The following is a 25,317-nucleotide window of genomic DNA, read 5'->3' as shown; positions in this document are numbered from 1 at the left end:
AGGTTGTTTTGGCAATAGGTGTGCACTTCTCGGGAAGTCAGGCGTTTGTTCCTGCTACAATGGAGCTCAGGGAGCAATGTAATGGACTTGTAACTCGACGTGACCTCCCACAAATATGGCACCGCTGCTCATTTTCTCTAAGGATTAAATACACCATGTATGAATGAAGTAATAATCCTGCTGCTGCTGCTACCAGTCCTACAATTACTGGTCTCTCATATCTCCCTCTCCGTCCCCCTTCTGTATCTGTTTCCTTCTCCTGCTCGCTCCCTCCTTATCATTCCTTCCCTGTATGGTGGAAACTGGCGGTCCACCTCCCAGCAACGAACCCACCACACCCCCCTCCCCCTCGCAAAAACTCTCGCCGGTTTCCTGTCCCCGTCGTCCCCATATCTGAGGCCAGATGCACCATGGGGGCTGGAACAAAGGATAAAATGCCTCTCATAATAGCAGCCAGGGGAACGGAGCGATGGAGAGCGGGAGACTGGGAGGGAGTGAGAGAGAGAGGGGTGAAGAAAAAAAAAGAAAAGGCAAGGGGCTCTGCTCTGCAAACCAGACACTCTTGCTGTGACCGTTAATAAGCTGACAGAGAGGAAGAGAGAGGTAGGGGTGAGGGAGGGAAGAAGGGAGGAATCGAGAGGGAGGAAATACGACTTAGAGGGAGATAAAGGGTGATGGAGAGAGAGAACAGAAAAGTGGAGCTCCTCTATTAGGGGGAGTGAGGCTTCACCTTTGCACGACCCCTGGGTGCTATAGGGCCAGTGTTTATGGCCTGTTCATTCCCCTGCCTCCCATCACAACACAATGAGCTGCACTATTCAGCTCCGCTCGGTGCAACAATAGCTGGGCTATTTTGGCGTGACACACCACTGGTGGTACGCCTAAAGTTGGGCCGAAAAAAAGAACACACCAAAAGAGAAGCGGGGGGAAGGAAAATGACTCAGAATAAAACCTGGCCTCGTGTCGCTCAGGGAATCCAGCACGGTGTGAACACTGCCAGCGTGATTCCCAGTGTGGGCAAACATGCTAGACCAGCCTGGTCTCCCACACATGACGTTCCCACACAGCCGACCTGCTTTGTGAATCACGTTTCGATGGGAAACACAGTTTGTCACAGATTATGTTTGCTCTTGGCGTATCGCAAATTACTTTCAAAAGACTCCACAGAAATCTGCATAGGGAGGAGAGGTTGTAGGACTTTCACCCAGGAGACGGCTGTTAGTGTCCCGTTTGTTGCCTAGTAGTAGTAGTTGTGCGGGAATGTGATTTCCTTGGAGACAGCGTAGGCCCCTGTGGTGCGGTGGATCAAAAATAGATGTCGGCCATATGTTTTTCAGCAGAAGTGAAGGTTCTTAAAAGCCGCACGAGGAAGCTTTCTTTGTTGTCCTGCCTCCAATCTATTTCTCCTTCTGAGATTGCTACTGTCTGGATTAATCCTCCCTCCCCTCTCCCTCCTTCTCTGGAAAGAGTGGAACTGATTGCGACGGCGTCTGCCAAGCCCTTGCTAATGTCCTATTCTCATTACACCCGAGACACACACACACACACACACCGACACACTGAGCGGAGGCAGCCGCACACAGGTGTACACGAAGCACACGTGAAATGCCCAATTAAAAGCAAGAAATTGTCTTTTTCATCAGCTGCCTTTGTTGCGTGACCAATTAGGGGATAATTTAATAACGAGCAGTGGAAAGATGCAGATTGGATATACAAAAGGTTACTCCGCAAGCTCGTCGATTTAAATTCATGTGGAGTTCTCAATTTCTGTGGCACACATACTCACACACATCCTGAGCCCACTACCAATATTATATTAGTAACATGACTCGCAGAAACACACGCAATTGGCACACACACACACACACACACACATACATGTATATATAAATATATATATACACATCTATTGCACTCACTACCAATATTACATTAGTAATCCGAGAGAATGTGCACACGCATACACAGGCCTGCACACACAAGTCACATTTACACAGCTGGATATCCCAGCCACACACACACACACACACACACACACACACACACACACACACACACACACACACACACACACACACACACACACACACACCCATCAGGACTTGGTGCTGGATGTGAGCGCGCACCGATGGAGGTTTTACATGCATATTCAAATCCGAGAGCGGCTTAAAATAACTGTGTAACCACACACTTGTCCTAGCTGCCAATCAATGTGATTTAAAAGCACTAAATAAGAAAGTGAGCTCTGACGGGTAGAATCATGCAACTCATCATTAGGTTGTCACTATCGATTGTCTGCTGCTCAACCACAATTAAAAAATAACGCCTTGCCCATATATCCTTCTTACTCACTGGTGAACACACACACAGAGTAAAACAATGCTCTGTTATTTAATCTAAATTGTGTCTAACTATTTTGACCTATCACATGTCTATACAAATCGTATCTACACAAAGATAATACGAGCAGTGTCACACAAATACGGTTACAAATCATACCGAGGCAGATCAGCATGTGAGGCCACTCCATCCCCATTCTCCTGTCACACCTCGTCTCCCTGCTGAACTGTACTACAGCTCCTGTGTCCCAGCACATCTCCATCTTCTTAAGTAATTCCTTATTTTATTAGCGCTCGCATATTCTCTTATGCACAGCGGGCGGAGGGGGAGGGGCATTTTAGTGCGCGTACCTGCACACTGTGTGCATATGTGGGTGTGTGGGAATTAGAGTTATGAGTTTCTCACCTTGTTCTCCTCAGTTGACAAGTTAACTCGTAAATCACCTGCTTCTCTTTTTGCCCACATGTCCCTCCCTCCTCCCTCACTCCTCCCTCCTCCCTCCCTCTGTCTCTCTGTCAACTCCACGGTGTCGTTCTCAGGTCAGATGCCGGGATTAGATGCTTGGGCTTATCTTAATAAACTAATGTGGCTGCTTGTGGATAAGACTCTCTATTTCTATCAGACGCACACACACACACACACACACACACACACACACACACACACACACACACACACAAATCCATCACCAGTTCTCCAATTCACTTTGCATTGCTTTTATAGTGTTTGCATGATTTGTATGTGGGCCAATACTGCTTAACAACTTGGACAGTATTCAAAACTCTGAAGATTGAATTTACATCTACAAGCGCTGCGTTTGACACGTCGTGATATATTGCTACAGTGTTTTAGGCTGTGACTTTAAGTCTTTTCACGAGGGGCATTAATCTTGATCTTTTTGTTAGAGGCGCAAGATACAAGATTGGGAACATTTCGATTGCCTCTCAACAGCTCTCAACATGGCGACGCCTGTGCCAGGTGGCTCGTACATAACGGTGCTAACACCGCTAAAAGCACAAACGTGCTAACAGTGTTTACCTGTGGGGGGAACTGGAGGGTGGGTGCTACACTGTTGGTCAGAACAACTTTAGCAGCTGTTGTCAGCTGCCGTATGAGTGCAATGTGGAGCGAGCGAGCCAAGCTCCGATAACAACACACACAGAGGGAAGGACGTCATTCTCTGTTCAGGTAGACATTACTACACTATATTTTTACATAGAAGATGGTTTGCTGACATATTAATACTCCTTTAACTTTATGTTTCTCAATAGTTGCTATAAAGGAGCTGTAGGTTCAGAATGGTTTAGGCCCTCCTCCCAGGTTGAGATGTGGATCGTGCAAACACATTATCTATGAGTAAGCCATACCTAACATTGTGTAAGAGACTGTTTTGTCCTTGATTTGTCTGTGCAGCGTTCAACACGTATAGACACCTACATGCAGAGTTACAAACATACTCCACACTCACTCTGCTACATGCGCTCACTTGTCAGCGAGTAGCATAGTTCACCGTTTCCCTAAAGCTGCGCGGACCAATCAAACCGCTACGTTCCCCAAGTAACACTCCTACACACACACACACACACACACAAACACAGGTCCCATGATCCTCCTCTTCCTATAGAAAAAAAAAACGGTGGAGAAGGTGTGGTTCCTTACACATTACATCGTCGTTAGCTGTCCTGTCGTGATGGAAAACAAATACACATGCACGTCCACACACGCACAGACTCATAAAACACAATATGAAACGCACACATTTGAGGACTACGGTTGACGTGAGGTCGTGCGGGAGTCACGTGACCACGTCTGAGGCTGTTATTAAACTGGAGGCCTTGAGTCAGCGACGCACATGAGTCTGTATTGGCAGGCAGAGCGCTCCTGAACCATCTCCAAAAGCACGCATAGTTGTGCACAGACACACCCACTGATCAGTACATGCTGCTCCGCTCATCCAGCTCCCAATAACATGAGGTGGATTAGCTGGATCCAGAGCCACATATGGAGGGTAACATAAGAAAACAGTGTGAAATTTAAAAGGAGCTTTAGAGTGAGAGCAGCCACGGGGTCACTTAATCCCCATTACTGCACACACATAAAATACAAGTATGTAAGCACACACACACACACACACACACAACTCCCTGTTGCTCCACTACCCGAGAGCTCAGTGTCCATTAAGAGAGCCATGAATCTCGCACTAAAGCGGGTTTTACAGAGTGGAGCGACAGGCTCAAACACTCACAAACTGGAGAGGAGCTCAGTGTGTTTAGTGTGTATGTGTGTGTCCATGACAACCAGGTGCCTCGCGGAGTTTTAGAGAGGAAACGTTGGCCACTTGGAAAATATAAATGAACTCATTGGCTTTGCAACCTTCGCTGACTTCTAAACAGGCCTCACCAAACTGCGAAACACAAGCGGAGGGCGCGAGGGAGCCGCAAACCAGAATTAGCGCGCGGCCGTGGTTTGTTCTAGATGCAGCTTACATCCACGTCCGTCCAGGATGACATCACTTCATCATTTTATCTAATTAGACATTTGTCAGTGAAATTGTCAGTGACTGATGTCAAATAATGCAGCCAGTGCTCCTTGGCACCTGACACCAAGACTTATTAGGGTCTGTGTGTGACGCACTCACCCGCTGAATTATGGGTAGGGCGACAGAAGTGAGAGATGAGAGTCCACACAGGGTGGACAGGATACACAAACACAGGACTTCAGGAGACTGCAGTTAGTGTCCTGTTTGAAACGTTGCTAGTCAGTCAAGTTAACGTCAGCTGCGCTCTTTTTCTAAACCTAACTAAGCGGTTTTGTTGCTTTAATCTAATTTGATGTTCATTTTGAAAAGCCACTTTGTGTGTAACGAGCGTACATCACTACTGACGCGTGCAAAAGTGATGCTAGGAATTAGCATATGAATTCTTGAGTTATGATGTGTTCGTTCCTGACATATCGCAGTCGACCTGAAAACATATTAGAGTCATGGTATAATATGTCATCCGAAAAAGTCTTCATATAGTATGTCAAAAAGTAGAAAGGACAAAAACAAAGAAATCATGATGCCTCTGGCCACGGAGGTGAAAGTTCCACAAGACACAAAGAAGAAGAAGAAAGAAGCAAAGGAATAAAGGCAGAGAAGAAGAGTATGACATCATGAGGGAGCGTGTAGCTGTCACATGTGACCTCATCACTCTCTCTCTCTGTTCCTGCTTCCTGTCACACACATCCAGACGGTCCTGGACTCCGTCCGTCCAGTCATCCATCACTGCCAGAGAGAGGGGATGGCTGGAAGCCTGGCTTCACCCAGAAACAACATGGCCGCCCCACACTGCCCGCTCCACAAACACAACATTGGCCACAGTCTGTGTCCTTTAGCCTTTGGGCTTGGATCGAAAACCCCATGTGCCTCTGCGACTGTGTGCCGAGAGATTGTGTGCCGAGTATGTAGAAGCCCTGTTAGCTGCCGTGTGTTTCTGCACATGGGTTTGCATGTAAACACATACGGCGTGTGTCGGCGTCCGCCACAAATAAATACACAGATTTAGCCACCAAGAAAAAAAAACAATCTCAGTCCGCGCACACACACACACACACACACACACACACACACACAGATGACCAGTGTCACACAGAGCCAGTATTGCTGACAGTGCTTGCGGTCGGGAGTGCTGCAAACACACAGCGGTTGACCTAAATCCCCCCATACTGCCCGTGTCATATCCTGTCTCTGTGCGTGTCACTTCCCCCCGCTGGCTCACAGCAGCAGTCGCTGTGGGGATCCCTCTGACTGCCCAGAAACTAGCAAGGCACATTTAGGCACTTTACGTCCACAGTCAGCAAACACCAAGTGGAACAATTTGAAAAAAAAAATGATGGTATAATAACAGAAAGTGACTTTTTGACATTTTTTTTTATGTATTTACATTTGTACATTTAAAAATGTACTTGTTATACCTAGCAAAGGAAACCAACCAGCAAATAATTTGATATGTTTTCTAAGAGTCACTTAGAGCTTTAATGATGGTGAATATGTCTGCAGGATTTCAGGACAATCCCTGGTTTAGTTCCTCAACGGTGGCTGACGGTCGCCAACTGCGAGTGCCAACACAAACAGTCTGTTGGCCTCATCATTTGATGCTTTGTCCAAAAAAAACCTTTACATAGAACCATCACTTATCTGAATCACATGAAATCAATGTCAGCCTTCCGCCTGCTAATTATATTTTTCCTAATTGTGGCACTCACTCCACGTCACCATCGTTTCCCTTCACAACAGCGTTTGATCATCACGGCAAGAAGAGAGAAGAAAAAAAACCATCAGTGTGAGAACAACAACTGACTGAAGGCGGCGACAACAGCCATGTGTGCTTCAGCTCAGACCCTGGCATTCACGTTCTGCCTCCTTTCATGTTTCTGGACCCCCCTCTACTTCTACAAAAGAGGGTTGAAAAGCGAGGGAGAGGAGTGGGGAGAAAAGAGGAGGGAATAAAAAAGCCAGAGAGAGAGAGGAGAATGAAGAGAAATGCAGGTTTGGCCTCGGGCGGCGTGCTGTGATGTAAGAGAAACAGAGAGCGAGGGAGGAGGGGGGGGTGTTTGGTTCAGTGTGTCTTTGCACATGGACACCTATATGTATAAGCACGCACACACACACACACACACACACACACACACACACACACGTCTACACACATTTGTGTTGACACAATACAGTTAAGACGGGGTCGTGTCTACACAGGCTGAAGATTCCTATTTGGTAGCAACAGACTTCAGACGGAAATATTGTTTTTAGAATGATTTTCACATTTTGACAATGTGTTGAAATCTGAGGGTGAGGTCATTTCTTGTGAAACGCGTGTGTTTGCATGTTTGTGTGTGTGTGTGTTCATGTGTGTGTGTGTGTGTTCATGTGTGTGTGGTATTTGCTGTAATGTCAGGGAGTTTCAGGTTGAAGCGACTTGACAGAGCTGCAGTGTGTGAAACAGGCTCTAGGGCATGGACTGAAACTGGGCCTGCTAATTCCAAAACACACACACACACACACACACACGCACACGCACACACACACACACACACACACACACACACACACACCTCAGAAGTGTTTCTGTGAACAAGTTCCAGCATCTCTCTCTTTAGCCTGTCAACATACTGAACCATGCAAATCATCTCACTCGACCTGTTTGTCTCCGTCTCTCATTGTTTAAAGCAGCTTTCTGCTTTATTACAACCTGGGTCTGATTTATTGAGTGGAAGTTTAGCCATCGGTTCTGTCCGTTGTGATAACATTGAGCTCACCAAACGTATATCTGCCAGCTCTCACAGCACAGAGGAACAAGCTAACGCTGGCGTCCTCCGACCGCTTGCTTTTTATTTAGGCCGCCATGTTAACAGAGCCTCTGTGCTGCCTATCTTCTGGAGATTCCAGTTCTCCTTTGGTTTTTTTCCATGTGTGGTTCACAGCAAAAATCGGCAGCCAAACTGTGAAAATGACCTTTTGATGGTACGTTGGCATCATCAGCGACATTACTACAGTTTCAATATTTTTAGGCCATGGGAAAAGTTCATATTCGACAGGCTTTTATTTTGAATTATTTGCAGGCCAGTGTTGTAAAATGCAGACTTGCAAAACACCATGAAATAAATTCAGGTAGGTTTGGATTATTATAATTATTGTTTAAAAATAACAGACAGGTGCTAAGACAGAGTTACGAGAAAACCATTTTTTTTTTAACATCGCACAACAATATAAGTATCAGTCAGTCCAATTTAACTAATAATATCTAATCAAGTGGAAATGAATGTAATGTTAATTAATGTTTGTAAGAAATCGTCATTGGAATGGGATTACGATATCAACTATAATAAGTACTGTAAACGTTATAGTTTAATAAGGGAGTTTATGGCTTGTAAACAGTTCGGGATGATGTCACCGTTGACCTTTCAGTCATTTAAAACGTCTGATCGTCTGACAGCGTTTCTTGGCCTGCCTGAATTTAACTGTGACACATTGTTTCCAGAACAATACATTGTCATCACGGCTGCCATACAACCCAACAATATAAGACCCCAGTTATAATAAAGCAGAATGATCCTCTATTTTTAATGCAGTATTAGCATGAACATCACTGTTTCCTCTCACCCTGCCTCACCCCTCCTTCCCTCACCCCTTCCTCTCCCTCAGCTCGTCCTCTCAGAAACCCGATAAGCGGCGTATACTGTATGTACGTGCCACACCGCTCCTTCCCTTTAACCTCTGTCCACTCAGCCCTCTTAAATACTACCTCTCTCTCTCTTTCTCTCTCCCTGTCCCTCTCCCATGCTTTTAAGACGTTCGTAAAAGGAGGTCTTATTGACAAAACAATCGCCCGGCGAGGCTTAAACACTGCCTTTAAAGGGGCATTATTAAATTGCAGGCAGGAAGGGGAGGGGCGGCCAACAAGGGAAACCTGATGACCCCACCATCGATTTTTACATCACCGGAGCGTTAGGAGAATTTAGCAGAGGTACTGACGGCAGCCGGAGAAAGAGAAGGCAGAGGGAGAGAGACACTTTGAGCTGTTAAACAACGGAGGGAAATGTTGTGTTGTTCAAGGACACTGTTAGAATAAACAGATCTCTCTCATCCTCTCATGTCAGCATGGCAAACCATAATGAGATGTTAATTAAACCCATGGCAAGATGTAATCCTGCAAACACAAACGTTTAACAGGCTGTTCTTTGTGTATTAAACATATTGCGTTTTACATTTCATTCCATGGACATGAATGCATCTCCATATAACTTCACCGGGTTTTCCGTTGCATGTAAGTTAAAAAAAAAGGAGCATTTAACTGTTGGAGTGTGTTTGTGTCAGGTGGTGACTTCACCTGTGTGTGTGTGCTTTATGGGTGTGTGGAGACAATAGACCGTTGTACTCTGTGTACACACCCCTCACCTAGAAGTGTGTGACATGTCATTTCTGTGCATGTTTCAGTGTGTGTGTATATATAAAAAATACACACATACACACGTGTGTGTACAGTAGCCAATATATGATTGTGCTGCGTATACGTGCACATGCATGATCACGTGCACGCTCTCTCCATTCAAATTGAGATTCCCTGGTGCAGCGTATTTCTGCCAATAATTCATGAGTGATCTGCGCCCCCTTGCTGGCCTTTAGCATTTTTATTTAATCTGCTGAGCCCTACCGTGTGCTCACTCATCAATAATACACACCGACATGTGTGTTAACACGTCTACAGTATGGTGTGTGTGTGTGTGTGTGAGAGAGAGAGAGAGAGAGAGAGAGAGAGAGAGAGAGGGAGGGAGTGTGTGAGTATACAGTATATGTGAAGGACAGCAGAGTGATTGTCAGACAGACAGAGGAAGGGAGAGTGTGTGATTATAATGATAAATGTTGTAACCTTCAGATGTGTGTGATTTTCCTCGTTAGGTCTGACCCCCCGTCGGGACAACAAACACCACTGAATGACCCCGCGGTTCATCTGCGGCCTTTTCCACTCCAATCCAGCGCTGATGGCCGGCGTGTGACCGTGAAACGCGTTCCCTCTAAGTGTTTGTTTGCTTCCCGAAGCCCTCTTTGGCTTGTTGTCACAGTCAGACCTGATTTGATGCAAGTGAACACATGAGAAAATGTGTGTGTGTGTGTGTGTGTGTGTGTGTGTGTGTGGTGGGGGGGTAGGTGGGTTAGACAGAGAGTGTGTGTTCATCAAGAGCACTGACAAACAGAATCACAGCTAGGGAAATTGACTTCACCAAATCAGTGGGTCAGGAGGTAACATCACCGGGGGTTGCTATGGAGACACCCAATGACGGGGCTTCCCAACCAGCAGAACAACACGCCTGCAAAATGGCAGTTCCCCTAACGTAACCTCTCTCTCTCTCTCTCTCTCTCTCTTATTGTCTCTCCGTCTATCTTTCTTTCTTCTCGTCATCCCTTTTTTCTCCTCCTCTTCTTCTTTCTTTCTCTCTCTCTCTCTCTTTGTCTTTCTCTCTCCATCACCCCATCTTTTCACTTTATTGTTTCCCTTCTCAATCACCCTTCCATGCTTCAATGTACTGCTCGCTCGCTCGAAAAACCGTGCGTGGAAATATGCCTCTGGACAAGCAGGCACAAACACACACACACACACACACACACACACACACACACACTTGTATACAACGAAATGTGAGGGGGCAGCGGGATCCCAGCATGCAGGGTTTAACAGCTAATACCCCTTAGATTAACCACCCCCGGTTCCCCTCTCTCTCTCTCTCACACACACACACAAACACACACACACACACACACAGAACATCTTCCACAAACCAAGATTAACCTCCCACGACTTACACAGTGTGTGTTGGTCATGCACAAACACACACACAACGCACACACACCAACACCTTCAGGGTGCGTTGCTATCCCCCACCAATAAAAAACAACAAACAGAATGAGAGCACACAGTCAGCCTTAAGTGACCAAGCTACTGTTCATGTGACTGTGTCTGTCTGACTCACACACACACACACACACACACACACACACACACACACACACACACACACACACACACACACACACACACACACATGCTCAGCTTGGTTTTATCTCAGCTGTAAGAATTGATCCCCCATGGATTTCAGAGGGGTCACGTGATTTGATAACCTCGACAGGATTCCCTCTGGTCAGGAGGCCTTTTTCTGCCTGTGTGTGTGTGTGTGTGTGTGTGTGTGTGTTTGGCTGGTATTAAATGAATTCTCCATAGAGTGATACACCATACCATAATCTAACGTCTGTGTGTCTCTGAGGTCTCAGATTGAACAATGGCTGGGAATAATGTTAACATCATTAGGCTGCTGGTAATGGTGGTTTATCATGTCTCATCTCTTTCTCTCCATCTCTTTCTCTCCATCTCTTTCTCTTCATCTATTTTTCACTCCGTCTGGCTCTTTCACTCTCTCTCTCTCTCGGCTGCCCGTTGCCTTTCATGCCCACACCTATTAACTAACTGATACTTTCAAGGATTATTTTAAGGGCCGCTCAGATCAAACACGCTCAGCCTGGACCCTGCCTCAGTTACCAGCCCCTTTAATTAGACATGGCTAATAACACTAAGCAAGTGCTGATAGCCATCTCTCTGATAAGAGTAGCCGCACAAGGACATAGGGCCCCTTTCTACCTTTTACAGTGCAACCTAGGGTTAAAACGGCTAGTTAGCAGCCTTATTTTATGGCACCGGCCGGTCATGCTTGCACCCAATTAACAGGCTACTTGAAAAACACAGAGCATTTATTTGCAAACGCGGGACAGCAAGCCGGCTGTGCATTTCTAAGCTGGGCTTCTTGCTAACAAGGACAACTTAAAATGCCAAATGCATAGTGAAAAAGTACTAAATATTAAGGTTTAAATGGGTATATGATCAGTCCAATGAAATTATTTTTTACAGAATAATGATGAGTGGATATTAATGTGCAGCTGCTGCTTTTATAAATCTGCATTTTGGGGAATTTTTGTTGTTGTTGTTTTGTTAACGTTGTTGTTGTTTTCCTATCTTTTCATTCTATTCAGAGTACAAATATGTCATCAAAGTGCATGAACTGCACTCTCAATTATGTTGCCAGAAAAACATTTTGTTGTTGGCAACAGACTGCTTGTTTAGGTTTCGTACGAAACATCGTGGTTCGGCTCAAAATGACTATGAAATTGAAACAAAACAAAACCGCAACAAAAGAACTATAAAAAAGGCCTTAGTTTTAATGGCTTTAACAACAACAGCCATCGACCTCCACCACATGCTGCCTGTGTGGAACTCCACAAACGTAAATCCACAACGATATGTCACTCCTAACATAGATTCGTTGTGTGGGAATGATATTTGTAGGAGAGCAGGCCTCGGAAATGGTGTTGAAGGACAACACGGTGCATAAACTGTGTATAAATGCTGAATGAGATGTTCACTGACTCATTAACACAAATGTTGATCAGGTTAAAAAAAAAAAAGGTGCTACCAAAAGAAAATCCACTCACGCAAAAAGAAATCAAACTATAATTAGTCTCAGAGCTACCACTTTTTCAGTAATCTTTCTTGTATGACTGGAAAAAAAACACCCAATAAAATCATCCAACTTGCATGTCGGGTGATTTTATTGGATGTTTTCAGATGGTAGTTTGACTCTTAATTAACATGGACTGCTCATGTTTGGACTGTTGGTTTGGAAAATCACTCCAGGCCATATCTCTTTAGATGGATTGATCTAGGTGAGGATGATTCGCTAAGTGGTGTGTGTGTGTGTGTGTGTGTGTGTGTGTGTGTGTGTGTGTGCATGTGCATAGGATGGAAATAGGCGTGGAGTGCAGGCATTAATTCCGATCATTAAGAACTTGGATAGCCCGGGGCTGTGGAGCCCGGGAACTGACTGCATGTAAACTCTGCAAAGACTCACCAGTTGTTCACTTGTAGGATGGTGAGGCCCGTGTCTTGCGCCAGCTGTTTCTTCTGTTCTTCTGACGGGTAGGGATGCTGCGGGAGAGACACACACAACATCTTTGAGCAAAAAAAGGCCGACCAACAAATTGTTTAATGAAGCTTCTTGCTACTGAGAAAAAGGGGATTTTTAACGTGCCTTTGCGTAAACAGAGCCTTGTTGCGAGGCCACAGGTTACACAGAGAGAGACACAATCACACGGCGTAATGAGAGGTAGACAATGAGACGTGTGCTCATGCTCATTGGCGTGTAGGTGTCAGTATCTGGATATATGCTGGAAGGATGTGTGAGCGTGTGCACGTGCCTCCCTCCCCCACAATCATTAATGGAATATGAAATCTTGTAATTAATGGCAGCCAAAAAGGCAAGCCAATTAGAAAGTTAAGTGAAGTGGAGAACCAGCTCTGGTAATTAGGCAGCCTCTTACACAAATATATTCGCGTCGACGGCCCCCCTTTCACCCCGCTGCATATGTAATCAGCGAGCTGGGAATATGTAACGTTAACCCGATGGAATACAGACACGAGAATGTAAAAATCTCTTGTCTGCTTGGCTGCTGTTTGCTTTAATGCAGTCGGTACAATAACAGCGCGGCCACTTCGCTGGCATCACTTTCACCGTTTAATTGCACTGGAAGAAACCTGAAGCAGAGGAATCTTTCATCCTTCTCAGGACCATCTTCACACAGGAACAGGACATTCCTCAAGTCATTTTGTCATAATAATAATAATAATAATAATAATAATGTTATTCATATAGAACCTTTCATATGTAAAATGCAGGCATATAGAGGTACACAAGGCAATGCAAAGCCTTTATAAAGGTTGAATAATAAAAGATATAAAACGTTATGTTAAAGGGCCGAGAGCCTCAACAAAATCCCAAAACAATAAGAGGATACAACCAACATGGAGTCAGAATTACAGAGAACATTCAAACAGTCTGAGTCACTCATTTGGCAACTTTTCTTTTTGGAGTCCTTGAAACGGTTTATAGTCTAGAATCTGATGATCTGGCACATATGACAGACATCCTGTTATGTATGAGAACATCATATCTTCAAAATAGCTTTAAATACCAATAAAACAAATTTAAAATCAACCATAGATCTGATTTAATTATAAATGGATCTCCATTAATCTAATGTCCAGTCTTGAAATCAAAGTATCTGACAGTAAAATGACATAACAATTACAACAAGGCGACTTGTACTTGTACGACTTGTGCGACTTGACTCTGACATTATATATATATATATATATATATATATATATATATATATATATATATATATATATATATATATATATATATATATATATATATATATATATATGTGTGTGTCATAAATATGACACATGAATGCATGACAAGACAAAAGCTGAATTGTTGGGAACACAAAACAAACTTCTCCTGGAGAAGAGTTAAAGTCGAGCCACCTGTTTAAATATCTAGAATGAATAAATTGGATGAATGTGAGCTCAGGCAGCGTGTTGATTTATATTAGAGTGTGTGTGTGGAGGGGTATCACAGTTGTGCGGGGCCTTGTTCCTGGAGGACAATGTGCTGTTCATGACTGGGACAAGACATGGACTGTGCTCAACACCATCGGCAGGCCATAAAACAGGAGGGGAGGAGGGGGGAGGAAGGGGGGGAGTGTTGAAGGGACAGCACAAACTAGAATGTATAGATCATCCAAAAAAATATACAGAAATAACCAAAGAAGTTCATTAATTTGCCAAGCAGAGGTGAGGATTGCTTTGTTTGAATTAAATAAAAAAAATGACGTTGTGAGCTAATTTCCCCACGATCTGTTATTAATTCAAACAATGTCAAAAGGAACAACAGATATTTAACCTATCAAAAAAACACCCTTTTTTCCTTCCATAAAACTTCCATAACAAACATTCAAATTGACTTTTTTTTCTTATTCTCTACTGATCGGTTAAGTCAGCCTCACAGTGTCAATAACCCTCTTATACCAAAGCATCCTCTGCTGCCGTTATAATTATGATTTAACAGTATCTTTTTAAATATATACACACATCATCCGTTATGTCGATATTAATCATACACGCTGCATGTACAGTATAATGTATATGCCACATAATCAATCATATATCCAGTCAGTATTTAGTCTGCTTTGTTTACAACTCCTATATTCATATATTCTACATTCATATATTGTCCAGCGTTGTTGTCCTTGCTTCTAGCCGCTATTTCTATTTCTGTCCGAGTACATTGATTCAATTTTCAATTCAATTCAATTTTATTTCTAATCACAAATTTGCTTCAGAGGACTTTTCAATACAACATACAACGGCCTCTGTCCCAGCACCGCTGCATGGGATTAAGAAAAACTCCCTAAAAAACCTGGAGAAAATGAAAGGGACCTCAGTGAGAGACAGTGATGGACAGAAGTGCAGTGGATGTCATGTGTACAGAATAAACAACCTAATAATCACGAGAGCAACACGGTGGAAGTCTGCCATGATCTGCCTGATAGGAGCGGAACCCCCCGACACCCAGCCACTTATTCAATGACCAACAGGCACCACACATTATGCTGCTGTAAGATATATCTAGTATGTCTAACAAGAACACACACACACACACTTAGTAGTCAATCAGACGTGCAAAATCAGTGCGGCGCCAGCGTTTTCATTTTTTTCATCACAGTTTTCTCAGCGCATAATGAACAGGATTGTGTTTAATGCTGGGACGAGCCGGCAGAGAGGGAGAGCGGAGGGTGATTTTTTTTCCCAGCCTTCCCTTGTCCATGTGATTGGTTGTGGGGAATGAGAACACAAGGAGGCTAATTTCATGCGCTAAGTTATAATTGCATTGTCGCCTCTGGCCAAATATGTGTCCACTTCTTTCCCCCAACCATTTGTGTGTGTGTGTGTGTGTGTGAACAGTCTGTCCATTCATATATTATGTGTGTGTGTGAGTGCAAGGAAGTATGTTCCATACAGTCCACTGATCAGATATCAGAACTCAAATAACCGCAGATCTCCACTCGCCTTCCCACGTGTTAAAAGTGGGGAAACATTATTCTTAAGGGCTTGTGTTGTGCTGATGTTTGACGCATTGAGCACTTACATGTATGCACACACACACACTGAGCACATATTGAAGCTCATCATGTGTCTTTAAAGTCCCGTCCCCCCCCGACAGACAAAGCTGATTGAACATGAAGGGATCAGTGTGTCCATTCTACGTGTCGTACATCAGTGGAAGCAGGAGTGTCTGCCTCGTGATATCGGGGGGCCGCGGCCACGCCAGGGGACACAGTCGCAGCACAAATACACCCTGTTTCAGCGCTTCCCTCCCTCCAGCTTCCCAGAGCGCAGGCCGACGGATATACACAGCTAGTCACACACAGTCAGACATGCGCGCCATCTCAGACAGCAGCACTGGGAAAAAGAAAAAGTGCATGAGTGCGCTCTGTTCCACACACATCCTGCCAGCGGTGGAACGTAACCGAGTAGATTTACTCAAGTATGGAAGGGAGGGCCGTTTGGAGGATCTGGTTCTTATAATATGAGTAAATGGTTCCAGGTAAAAGTAGCTTATTCCTTCAGGGTTCTTACATTGTGGTATTGCTACTTTTTATTGCACAATTCCACGTACATCATAAAATACACTAAATGGAAACGTTACCAGGAAGGCATGACCTCAAAATCAGCGCATCAAAACTGGTTTGGACCTCCTATCTTTTTTCCATTTTTTCTAAGCTCTTATCTGTCAAAACACTTTGATTTAGTTGTTCGCTGAGCAACAAGTCGCCCAGTTTTAATATCGTCTGCGAGTGATTCTGGTGTCTTAACGGCCTTTGGCAACGGTTCAGTGGGTTGAGAGAGAGACAGAGAGAGAGAGAGAGAGAGCCCTTTAGTGAGTAAAGCAATAACATGTTCTTTAAAAGAGCAGATGGAAAGTTTCTGCGCATCCTTCCCTCCCTTCCCTCTTCCCTCCGCCTATCTTAATGATATGTCTTCTCCAAATATACAACTCCTTTCATGAGAATTTCCACCCTGCTCGCCGCTCGCTCTCTGCTGGGCTCCGAGCATGTGGGTGCCAGGAGGGGGGTGTTTTCGCTTCTCCCTTCTGTGTGTCTTATCAATCCGTGGTGTGTGTGTGTGTCTGTGTGTTTGCATGTGTGTGTGTGTGTCCACATGAGTCAAACATTTTGCCTGTGTGTGTTTGCATCTCTGCAGTGTGCGTGTGTGTGTGTGTGTGTGTGTGTGTGTGTGAGTAACAGAGCATCAGGAACATCCCCTCCCTGTCTGACCGTCTTCCTCTCTGACTCCCTCAGACAAGAACAAGAGAGGGATAGATAGACGGAGAGGAGGACGGGGAGGAAGAGGGAAGATGGAGGGGAGGAGGAGACATGGAAATGGTTATCTGGAGCCCCAGGGGTTTAAATTTTAAAAAAAGAGAGAGAGCGATAATGGTTTAAATATTCTGCAAGACCCCTCTTTACTCCCACTGGCCTGCATCTAACCCGGGAGGAAACTATTCTGGGTGGTGGAGCTGCAAAAGTAGTAATCTGATTACATTATGAGTTAAATAATCAACCCATACAACTAAACTGATCTCTCAATTACCTTTCCAGCAAAACATACTTATTTCCGGACCAGACTGTTGAAACATCAAAAACGGACTTACAGAAGTAATATTACATTAGAGAAAATATTACGTGACCCTATCACCTCACACAAGCTGCACAGCTATGATTCTGAAACCCGAAGCTAGAACGGCTCGCCAGCTCTGTGCCCGGTGCCACGATCAGGGTCACTTACACAACACACACCGCTCGATTGTGTCCACTGAACCTCCTGACCTTTACAGGACAAACTGCCCAAACAATCTCACTCTCGTCTGCAGGAGCAAGAACTCACCAAAACCTTTACAGACGTGGAGAACTTCTTAAAGGTCACGGCTCCCCAAATCTTATTTTTAAAGTGTATAAAGCTTCAACTCAGGCCCCTCGGAAGCAATAAGACAGAGACGGAGAAGAAACTCTGAGTCACTCATTTGTCGAGGATGCTCCACTTCACCACGAAGAGTTATTTCAGAAATGTGTTTTATCTCGCTGCTGTTCTCTCGTCTCTTCATCTCGCCTTCTCAGCAAAACCACTTCTTCGCTCTTTCCTCTCTCTCTGCTCCAAAAACTCAGAACTTTTAATTTGGCTTGACTCAAAAATAAGGTATCCCCCCTCCCCTTTAAAATGTCATAACCACTGACAAAACAACACCCTGATTCTTTTTCTTTTGGCATCCAAATACTAGACATGCAAATGTGATTCCATCTTTGTTAACCAATTCACTGCAGCCACAGTGCTCTTCAGTCCTGTTCCTTCTTTAGCCGCTAACGTTACGCTGTTATCGTTGCATATATTTCTATTTAAAGCCGCGCTTCCCGAGCCTCTGCATCCCATTAAAAAGGCTTGACACGCCACATTAGTTTTATAAAACTGCAACCATGAAACAGGATGGAGGGGGGAATAAGAGGGAGGAAAATCATATGTTGCCACAGTCATGTGACGCGCTTAAAAAAAAAAGAGAGGCCATGACACTGCACAATCTGTGGATAACAGACGTGGGTCAATGGTATTCAAGCTTACTTTACCAGCAGATGGTTGGGGTTCGCCAGGAGGCACGAGGATGCCACGAATCACAGTAAACAACTTGATAATGTGCAACAATTTACTTTTCTAGTCGTATAAAGAGAGAGATGGTCCACACAGGGAGGGACAGTCAAACAAAAACAGGACTTTCATCCAGGAGACAGATGTTAGGGTCCCGTGTGAAACAAAAAGTAAACGGTATGTCACGTCAGTCATTAGTAACCAGGTTAGGTTTGCCCAAACCTAACTTCATGTGAAGTTTATTCTGAAAAGACACTATTTTAATGTATGAAGTGTATATTGACATGCTGTCACTGACATGGGCAAAGTGATGCTAGAGGGGAAGGTAGAGCGTCAGAGTTGGAAGCGTTGGAGCTTCTGACGGAGCTTGTTGGACACAGAAACCCAACGACCCCAAACACCAACAACATTATGCATCGTTACTGACTTTCATATGTCGGTTGAGGTAAAAGTGAAAAGCCTCGACTTGGCCAGGTCTGTTCCCCTCATTGTTCCCAGGTCAAATCTCCGTGGTAACCGAGCTGCCCATCAGGAATGCCTGACGGCTAATCCGGGGGCCTTTTTGGCTAGCAGGGCATAAGAGTATCATACCAAACTGTCTTACACACACACACTCACACACACACACACACACGTTTCCTGGAAGTGGAGCCAGACGTGTATGAGATTACGTTAAATATTTGGGGAGGCGAGCACATTGTTATGCTAACAACAAATGCCCAGAACCCTGAGCGCAAGCAGACTCTAAAACAAGCGATCCCAACTGTGAGCCCTGTTGTATCTCATGCAACAAGCGTCCAAAATGTCCTGCTCATTCAGGAGTTTCGTCCTTTTCCACACGTATGTGTGTTCACGCAGCCCCGCGAGAGCTACTGTACGCCATTTCAAATTCCTTTCTGTGTAGGTGGCATCAACTGACATCCTTTTGACTTCATTAGGGAGCAGGGACCCAGCAACAAAGCTGGCTCTGGGAGAAAGGGGGGGGGGGGATTAAAGAAGGGAAAAAAGGGGAGTGAGAGCGAACAAAACAACAACAGAAAAAAAACAAAGCACTGCTAACCTAATTTCCTCTGATTCGGGCTGCTCCAGTGCAAAATAACAAAACAGAGCAAAAACAGATCTTTTGAGAGACTCAAAATGAACCAGCGACAGAGGGAGAGTCTGAGAGTGCCCCTCTGCAAAGTCTGCAAAATAAACGCCCCCGTCTCAGGGCTGCAACGCGCACACAAAAAACGGCCTCTTTTATGGCGTTGGACTACGGTAAACCAACTCAAGCTTGTACCATGAATAATTCATCACCGCTTTTTTTGTTTTGTTAGAAACCCCGATATACGCACCAGAAATGGCAAAGAAACCCCCTTTCAAAATGTTTTTGTCATCAAATCTCTCTATCTTCCTCTGAAGATAAAGAAAATGAAGGAAAAAACAGATGTTCTCTGGCTTTTCATTCATTAATGAGCATTTCCCCCCTCAAAAAAGGCAGCTTTTGTTGATTTAGGGAATTCTCGCAGCGCTCTCGCCTATGGGAATGAGATAAATCTAGTTAGCTGTTGAGGCAAAAGGGTGAAAAGTATGTCATTAAAGCTCTGGTACAAAGTGGATTAGACAATGTACAGGATTACCAGCTCCTCCACTGATAATTGATGATTAGCATCATTCATGGCTTTCCTAAAAACTCTGAGGGCAGATAACACAACATGGGGCAGCAGCCATCACTGGAGCTGCAGGATGTGAAAAATGATCAGTGTGCTTTACAGTTTGGGTGGGTCTGCAGCTTGTATGTATACTGAAGCTTATTGCATGTGTGCTCATGGCCGAGTCTTCACAAAGTGCTGCATTGTTGTGTTCAACATGTAAAGGGTGAGGTCTGTTGATACTGAAGGAAAGCATCTTACTGTGTGCTCTACGCGCGGTTGTTTTCACTGACAGCGAGGGCGTGCTTCATTAGTCCGCCCCATTCCAGCTCAGGGGAGGCTAAATTTATTAAGGGAGCCGGATGTTGCACAACACCTGCTGCTGTGCTTCCCTCTGTGCAATAAAGGGAAGGGGTGCGGCGCGCTAGCTAGTGCTAGTGGTAAACGCTGCTCGTTGGACTGAGGCTGATGAGCTGGGGCTAATTCAGGGGGTGATTATGTAGTTTGCTGGACCACTAAACCTATTTAAGCCCGTAATTACTGCCTATTTGAGCGAGGGGAGGCACTCCAAAGCAATCGGGTGCTTGCACCAAGCGGCGGAGCGAACGGCAGCCACAGCTGGAGGTGGGCTGCCTCGGGGCTGAGGGGGTGTGTAATCGGGGAGGAGGAGGGGATCGGCAAGGCCTTACCCCAGTCAGGTAGCAAAGCAAGCGGGGAGGAAGTCAGCGGGATGCCCCTGGAAGCAGCGGCGTGCTAGCTCCCAGCTACGGGGTTCGGGGCTAGCATCCTGGCAGCTTAGAAATAAATGTTCACCTGTGAGACGCGGCTGCGATGCGCGGCGCTCGTCCCACCGAGAAACAAAGTGCTGTTACGGGAGAGCAACAGACTATTACACAAAGGAGAACGCTTTCTGACTAAACTGAGCTAAAGAGTAAGCAAGGGGGGGTATGATGGGAAACTAAAGAGCTTTTTTTAGACTCAGTGCCAAGAGGCAATCAGATTGTCAGATTGCACCTCAACCGTGGGGGAATCCATTTCATTTCACCTGACTTTCAAGGAAATTTGACTTTACGTAATGCCGCTGAAATCTGATCCCTCCGAGGAAGCAATTTGGGGACCGCAGAACATTCTAATAACCCTGGCGATATTATTATGTTATTATCATAATTACCCTTTTGGCCTCCGACGTTTTAATTAGAAACTCACCGTTGGCCCCGAGGGGGGTGAAAGGAACCCGGGGTGGGGGGGTTGAGCTGAAACTAGGTAACTTAACAATTGCTCCCTTATGCTCTTTGAAGCGGGAAGGAGGACGCAGCCAGCGCTATTGAAAGATGAAGCTTCCTCTCTGCCTCCTCTGACATCTCTGTCATTCAAAGTACAGCCACACACCCCTCCCTCCTTCCTCTCATCCCTGCATCTTTCTCACCCGTCTCCCCCCTCCATCCCCTCTGTTCTATATTTAGCATTTTCCCTTAACTATCTCACACTGCCTCCTTTTTTTCTCCACTCTTTTCTCTCCACCTCCACTTAACTCCTGTCTTTACCGTCAGCCCTCATTTTTTATCCTCACCGCCGTTTCTTCACAACCAAATGCCCCCCCCCCCCTCTCCTTCCTCGTCCTCAGCCAGCGGAGGGGCCTTCTCACAAGTGCACCACTTTTACAAATCAATGACTTAATCTGTCGTGACAAACAAGTGAGCAGCGCCCTCAGCCCCGTTCACTTCCCCCCGCCATCGCTAACACTGTACAGCAGCACACTTCACAGAGTGGAAGGAGAGAAATGTGCAGAGAGCGTGTTGGAAGACCGAGGAATAAATAAAGAAGAAGGACACGAGGATTATGTCCGAAAGAAAAGATGCAAAAGGAAGACGGGATGGTGAAAAGAAAGAAGGTGTGCGTTCGGCTCCATCCGACTCCTCCGCCACGAGTTATTTCCTGCCTGCATTGACCAGCTGCTTCACTAGCCATGATTTCTCTTACTCCGCTGGACACATCCTCACACACGGAAGCAGACAACAGTACGTGATGCACATGTGCCACGCGGCACAAACGCACACCTGACCGCCCCGCTCGGCGGAGGCACCCTGGGTCAGCTGGCCGTGTGTAAACACACCACCCGGCCCCGTGGGCACACGCTCCACGCCACCTGACTCCGCAGCGCTTTCATGCACCAAACTTCAATCATAACATTATGAGACAAGCAGGTGTAAAATGATGAGTTATGGATAGATATAGCCAGATATGGCATCTATAAATCATAGCCTCTTTCCCTATGCCTTTGAAACAGCGAAAGTGCACCGATATTACTATGATATCATGGTTGGAGGCCATTAAAATGCAAGGCAGCTGTACATTATAGGAAGATTGAGTGAGAGGGAGGAAGAGAGGAGAGTGAGAGGGAAGTGAAGAGAGGCAGAAAGCATGCATAAAAGATAGGAATCCCTTATGGTTTTATTTCAGAAAGAAGTGTTTTGTCTGAGCGGGAGACAGAGTGTAGGGAGAGAGAGGAGGGTTCACGCTTGGGAGAGAATACAAGTGGGAGGAACTGAATTGATAAATTAGTTCAGCCGACGCGCAAACCGATTACCACGACGGCGAAGCCACAGGATCCCTCGGGCACGCGCACGGGATCGAGAGACAAAGACACGCACGCTCACACAAGGCAGCGTTTACAAGGCAGACGTGAAGCTGACACATCCAAATAGCAGCAGGACTGCATATACAGTCACACACATGCAGGCTGGATGTATCTAGGGCACGCTGCTGCAGTTGCTGTAAGTAAAAGGTATCGAGCTGCTGACTCCAGCCATAAAATGATCCCACAATCCTCTGGATCACCAAACACAGCCTAATGGATAATGGCTAACAGCTAGCGCTAATGTGATTTCACACTTAGCAGATTTAATAAATCACTGACGGAACAAAATCATGCTACGCTCAGAAGCTATGCTAAACTCTGTGGGGGTGAACAGTTTTGCTGCCAAAGTTGCATTTAAGGAGTTTTAAACCAAAAAAATAAAAGGAATGAAGTAGCTAATGGATCTGTTTACAGTGGGAATGAGAGGCTAAAGTGCTAGCATTGCTAATCTCTAACTGTTGGATAGAATCATTCCATGCTAACCACAGAATTATGACAATATTTTTCCCCCCGACTCGTCAGCGCGTCGACTTACCACTCACTCTCCAATAAATACCACAGTGATGGTGGGGAACTCCACACCCCACCCAAGCACTGACATCACTGCTGTGGGCCTATGTAAAAGTGTGTGTGTGTGTGTGTGTGTATGAGGGCAGCCTCTTCTTCAAGATTTGCAAATCCTCGTAAACTGATTAGTGGGTACCAAACCAAGAACAATTTGACACATCCGAGTCATTTGGCCTTCGTCCACTCTGAAGACAAACACCCACACACACACACACACACACACACACATACACACACACAACCTTATCACATCCAGCTGATAATGAAAAATGGAACTAGTGTGAAACACAGCTTCAGCATGAAGCCATCAATCACTCAGACGTACAACAATGAAACCGCACACTGAACTGTTTCATAGTTTCCCAGCTATGAAATTATATGAGGGGCGGGGTGGAAGATGGTAGTGATGCTGACAAGGTATTTGAGGAGATTAAATATTATCTCGCCCTAGTGTTTAATTATTCGAACATTTTAAAACCACTAAAAAAGCAACCACTGAGCTGTTATTGAGCCAGTTGTAACGTCTAAGACGGTTTGTAAAAACAGAAAATAAAAAGACGTTTCTACTTCAGATATGAACTCAACACGAATGTGTGTGTGTGTGTGTGTGTGTGTGTGTTCTGGGAAGCCATGTTAGATCTGGTGTTCCCCTCCAGCGCTACCGAGCGACCTTGAGGGTCTGTAAAGTTCTCACGTTCTCAAGGAAACACACCGAGCCGCCCCTTGACTAAGGCCAGATCAACACACACGCACACATGCTTGCCTTTGGTCCAGATCCATGGCAGACATTTTGGGAAAGTTCAAAGGTGGCATGAATTAAAAGTTAACTGCCCTAGAGGGCTTTTAAATAGAGGGGTAAAACGATACAAGTAACAGAGGAGGGGAGAAAGTAGGAGAAACCCCTGAAATAAAGGGTTGACAGAAATGTAACGGGGCATGTATATTTTAAAAGGTTAGGGGTTATATATATATATATATATATATATATATATATATATATATATATATATATATATAGAAATATTACATACTTTTTATAAATAGTATATATGCACTTTTGTCATTTACAATGTTTAAGAATACTAATTATTATTATTCTGAATTATTGTTTTTTTAAACAAATTCTTTCAATTTGAAAAGCTGACCTTACTGTGTTTGTTTTAGGTAATAAAATGTTCATATCACCTCACAGTCAGGGAATATTCTTCTTCTATTATAGAAGATATATTCATATTACATAAAATGTGTTTTTATTTAGACTTTCCTGTAAACTAACTTGATGTGATGAAACCAAATCAACTGATATGTTAAACAAGTTAAGCAAATTATTACCATGTAACATGTGACTAGGATTCAACCAATAGCACTGCCATACAGACAGAGCTGTGGAGGGAAACATTGACACAAAAGTTAATTTAAATAATTTATAGTTTGCAGTCAACCCCCCCCTGAATTGTATTCTGGAAAAACCTCTGAACACTTATGAACTGCATTTAGGTGGAATGGGAAGTCTAGAGTAACTAAACTACATCTGTACCAAGATAAAGGGAAAAATAAATCACAAAAGAATAAAGGAGGTTTGTTTTCGAAAAAAATGAAGACATGAGGATCAGCGTATGATCAATCGATGTCATAAAAGACGATCAAATATCACTCTGGTGTTTCTGCAAACTAATATACATCCTCTGAACCGCCAACATCTGCCATGTGTCAGTCTTTCTCCTCATCTACTGTATCCCTCCATCCATCACTCCCTCCATCAATCATGGAACAGATGGCCTTTCAGGAGTCAGGACTGATGGTTTCCCTCTCGCCAGGCCAGACCATAACCCCCTCTCCACCAAAAACCCCCAGAACCCCCCCAGACCCCCCCCCCCCCCCCCCCACACACACACACACACACACCTCCAATAGTCTTACTATCTACTATCCGTCGTCTACCCTCCTTGAGAAGACGTTTCATCAGCTGTTAAGACACACAGTAAAAAAAAAAAACAACAACATGCACGCTCAT

At 44.8% G+C, this 25,317-nt stretch overlaps 1 protein-coding gene across 1 annotated transcript in view; it reads right to left on the bottom strand.

Moving 5' to 3' along the window:
• meis1b (Meis homeobox 1 b) overlaps window positions 1-25,317 on the bottom strand; it is an 81,086-nt gene that overhangs the window by 12,262 nt on the left and 43,507 nt on the right. Inside the window, exon 9 of the mRNA XM_084021221.1 lies at window positions 12,772-12,848. Within this exon, the coding sequence (XP_083877347.1) occupies window positions 12,772-12,848 (77 nt within the window). The remainder of the gene's footprint in view (window positions 1-12,771; window positions 12,849-25,317) is intronic.

This window comes from Eutrigla gurnardus (assembly GCF_963514095.1).
Source record: "Eutrigla gurnardus genome assembly, chromosome: 11".
NCBI classification, from domain to species: Eukaryota; Metazoa; Chordata; class Actinopteri; order Perciformes; family Triglidae; genus Eutrigla; species Eutrigla gurnardus.
Note: the sequence above shows the minus strand (reverse complement) of the source record. Positions and strands in the feature narration are given on the sequence as shown.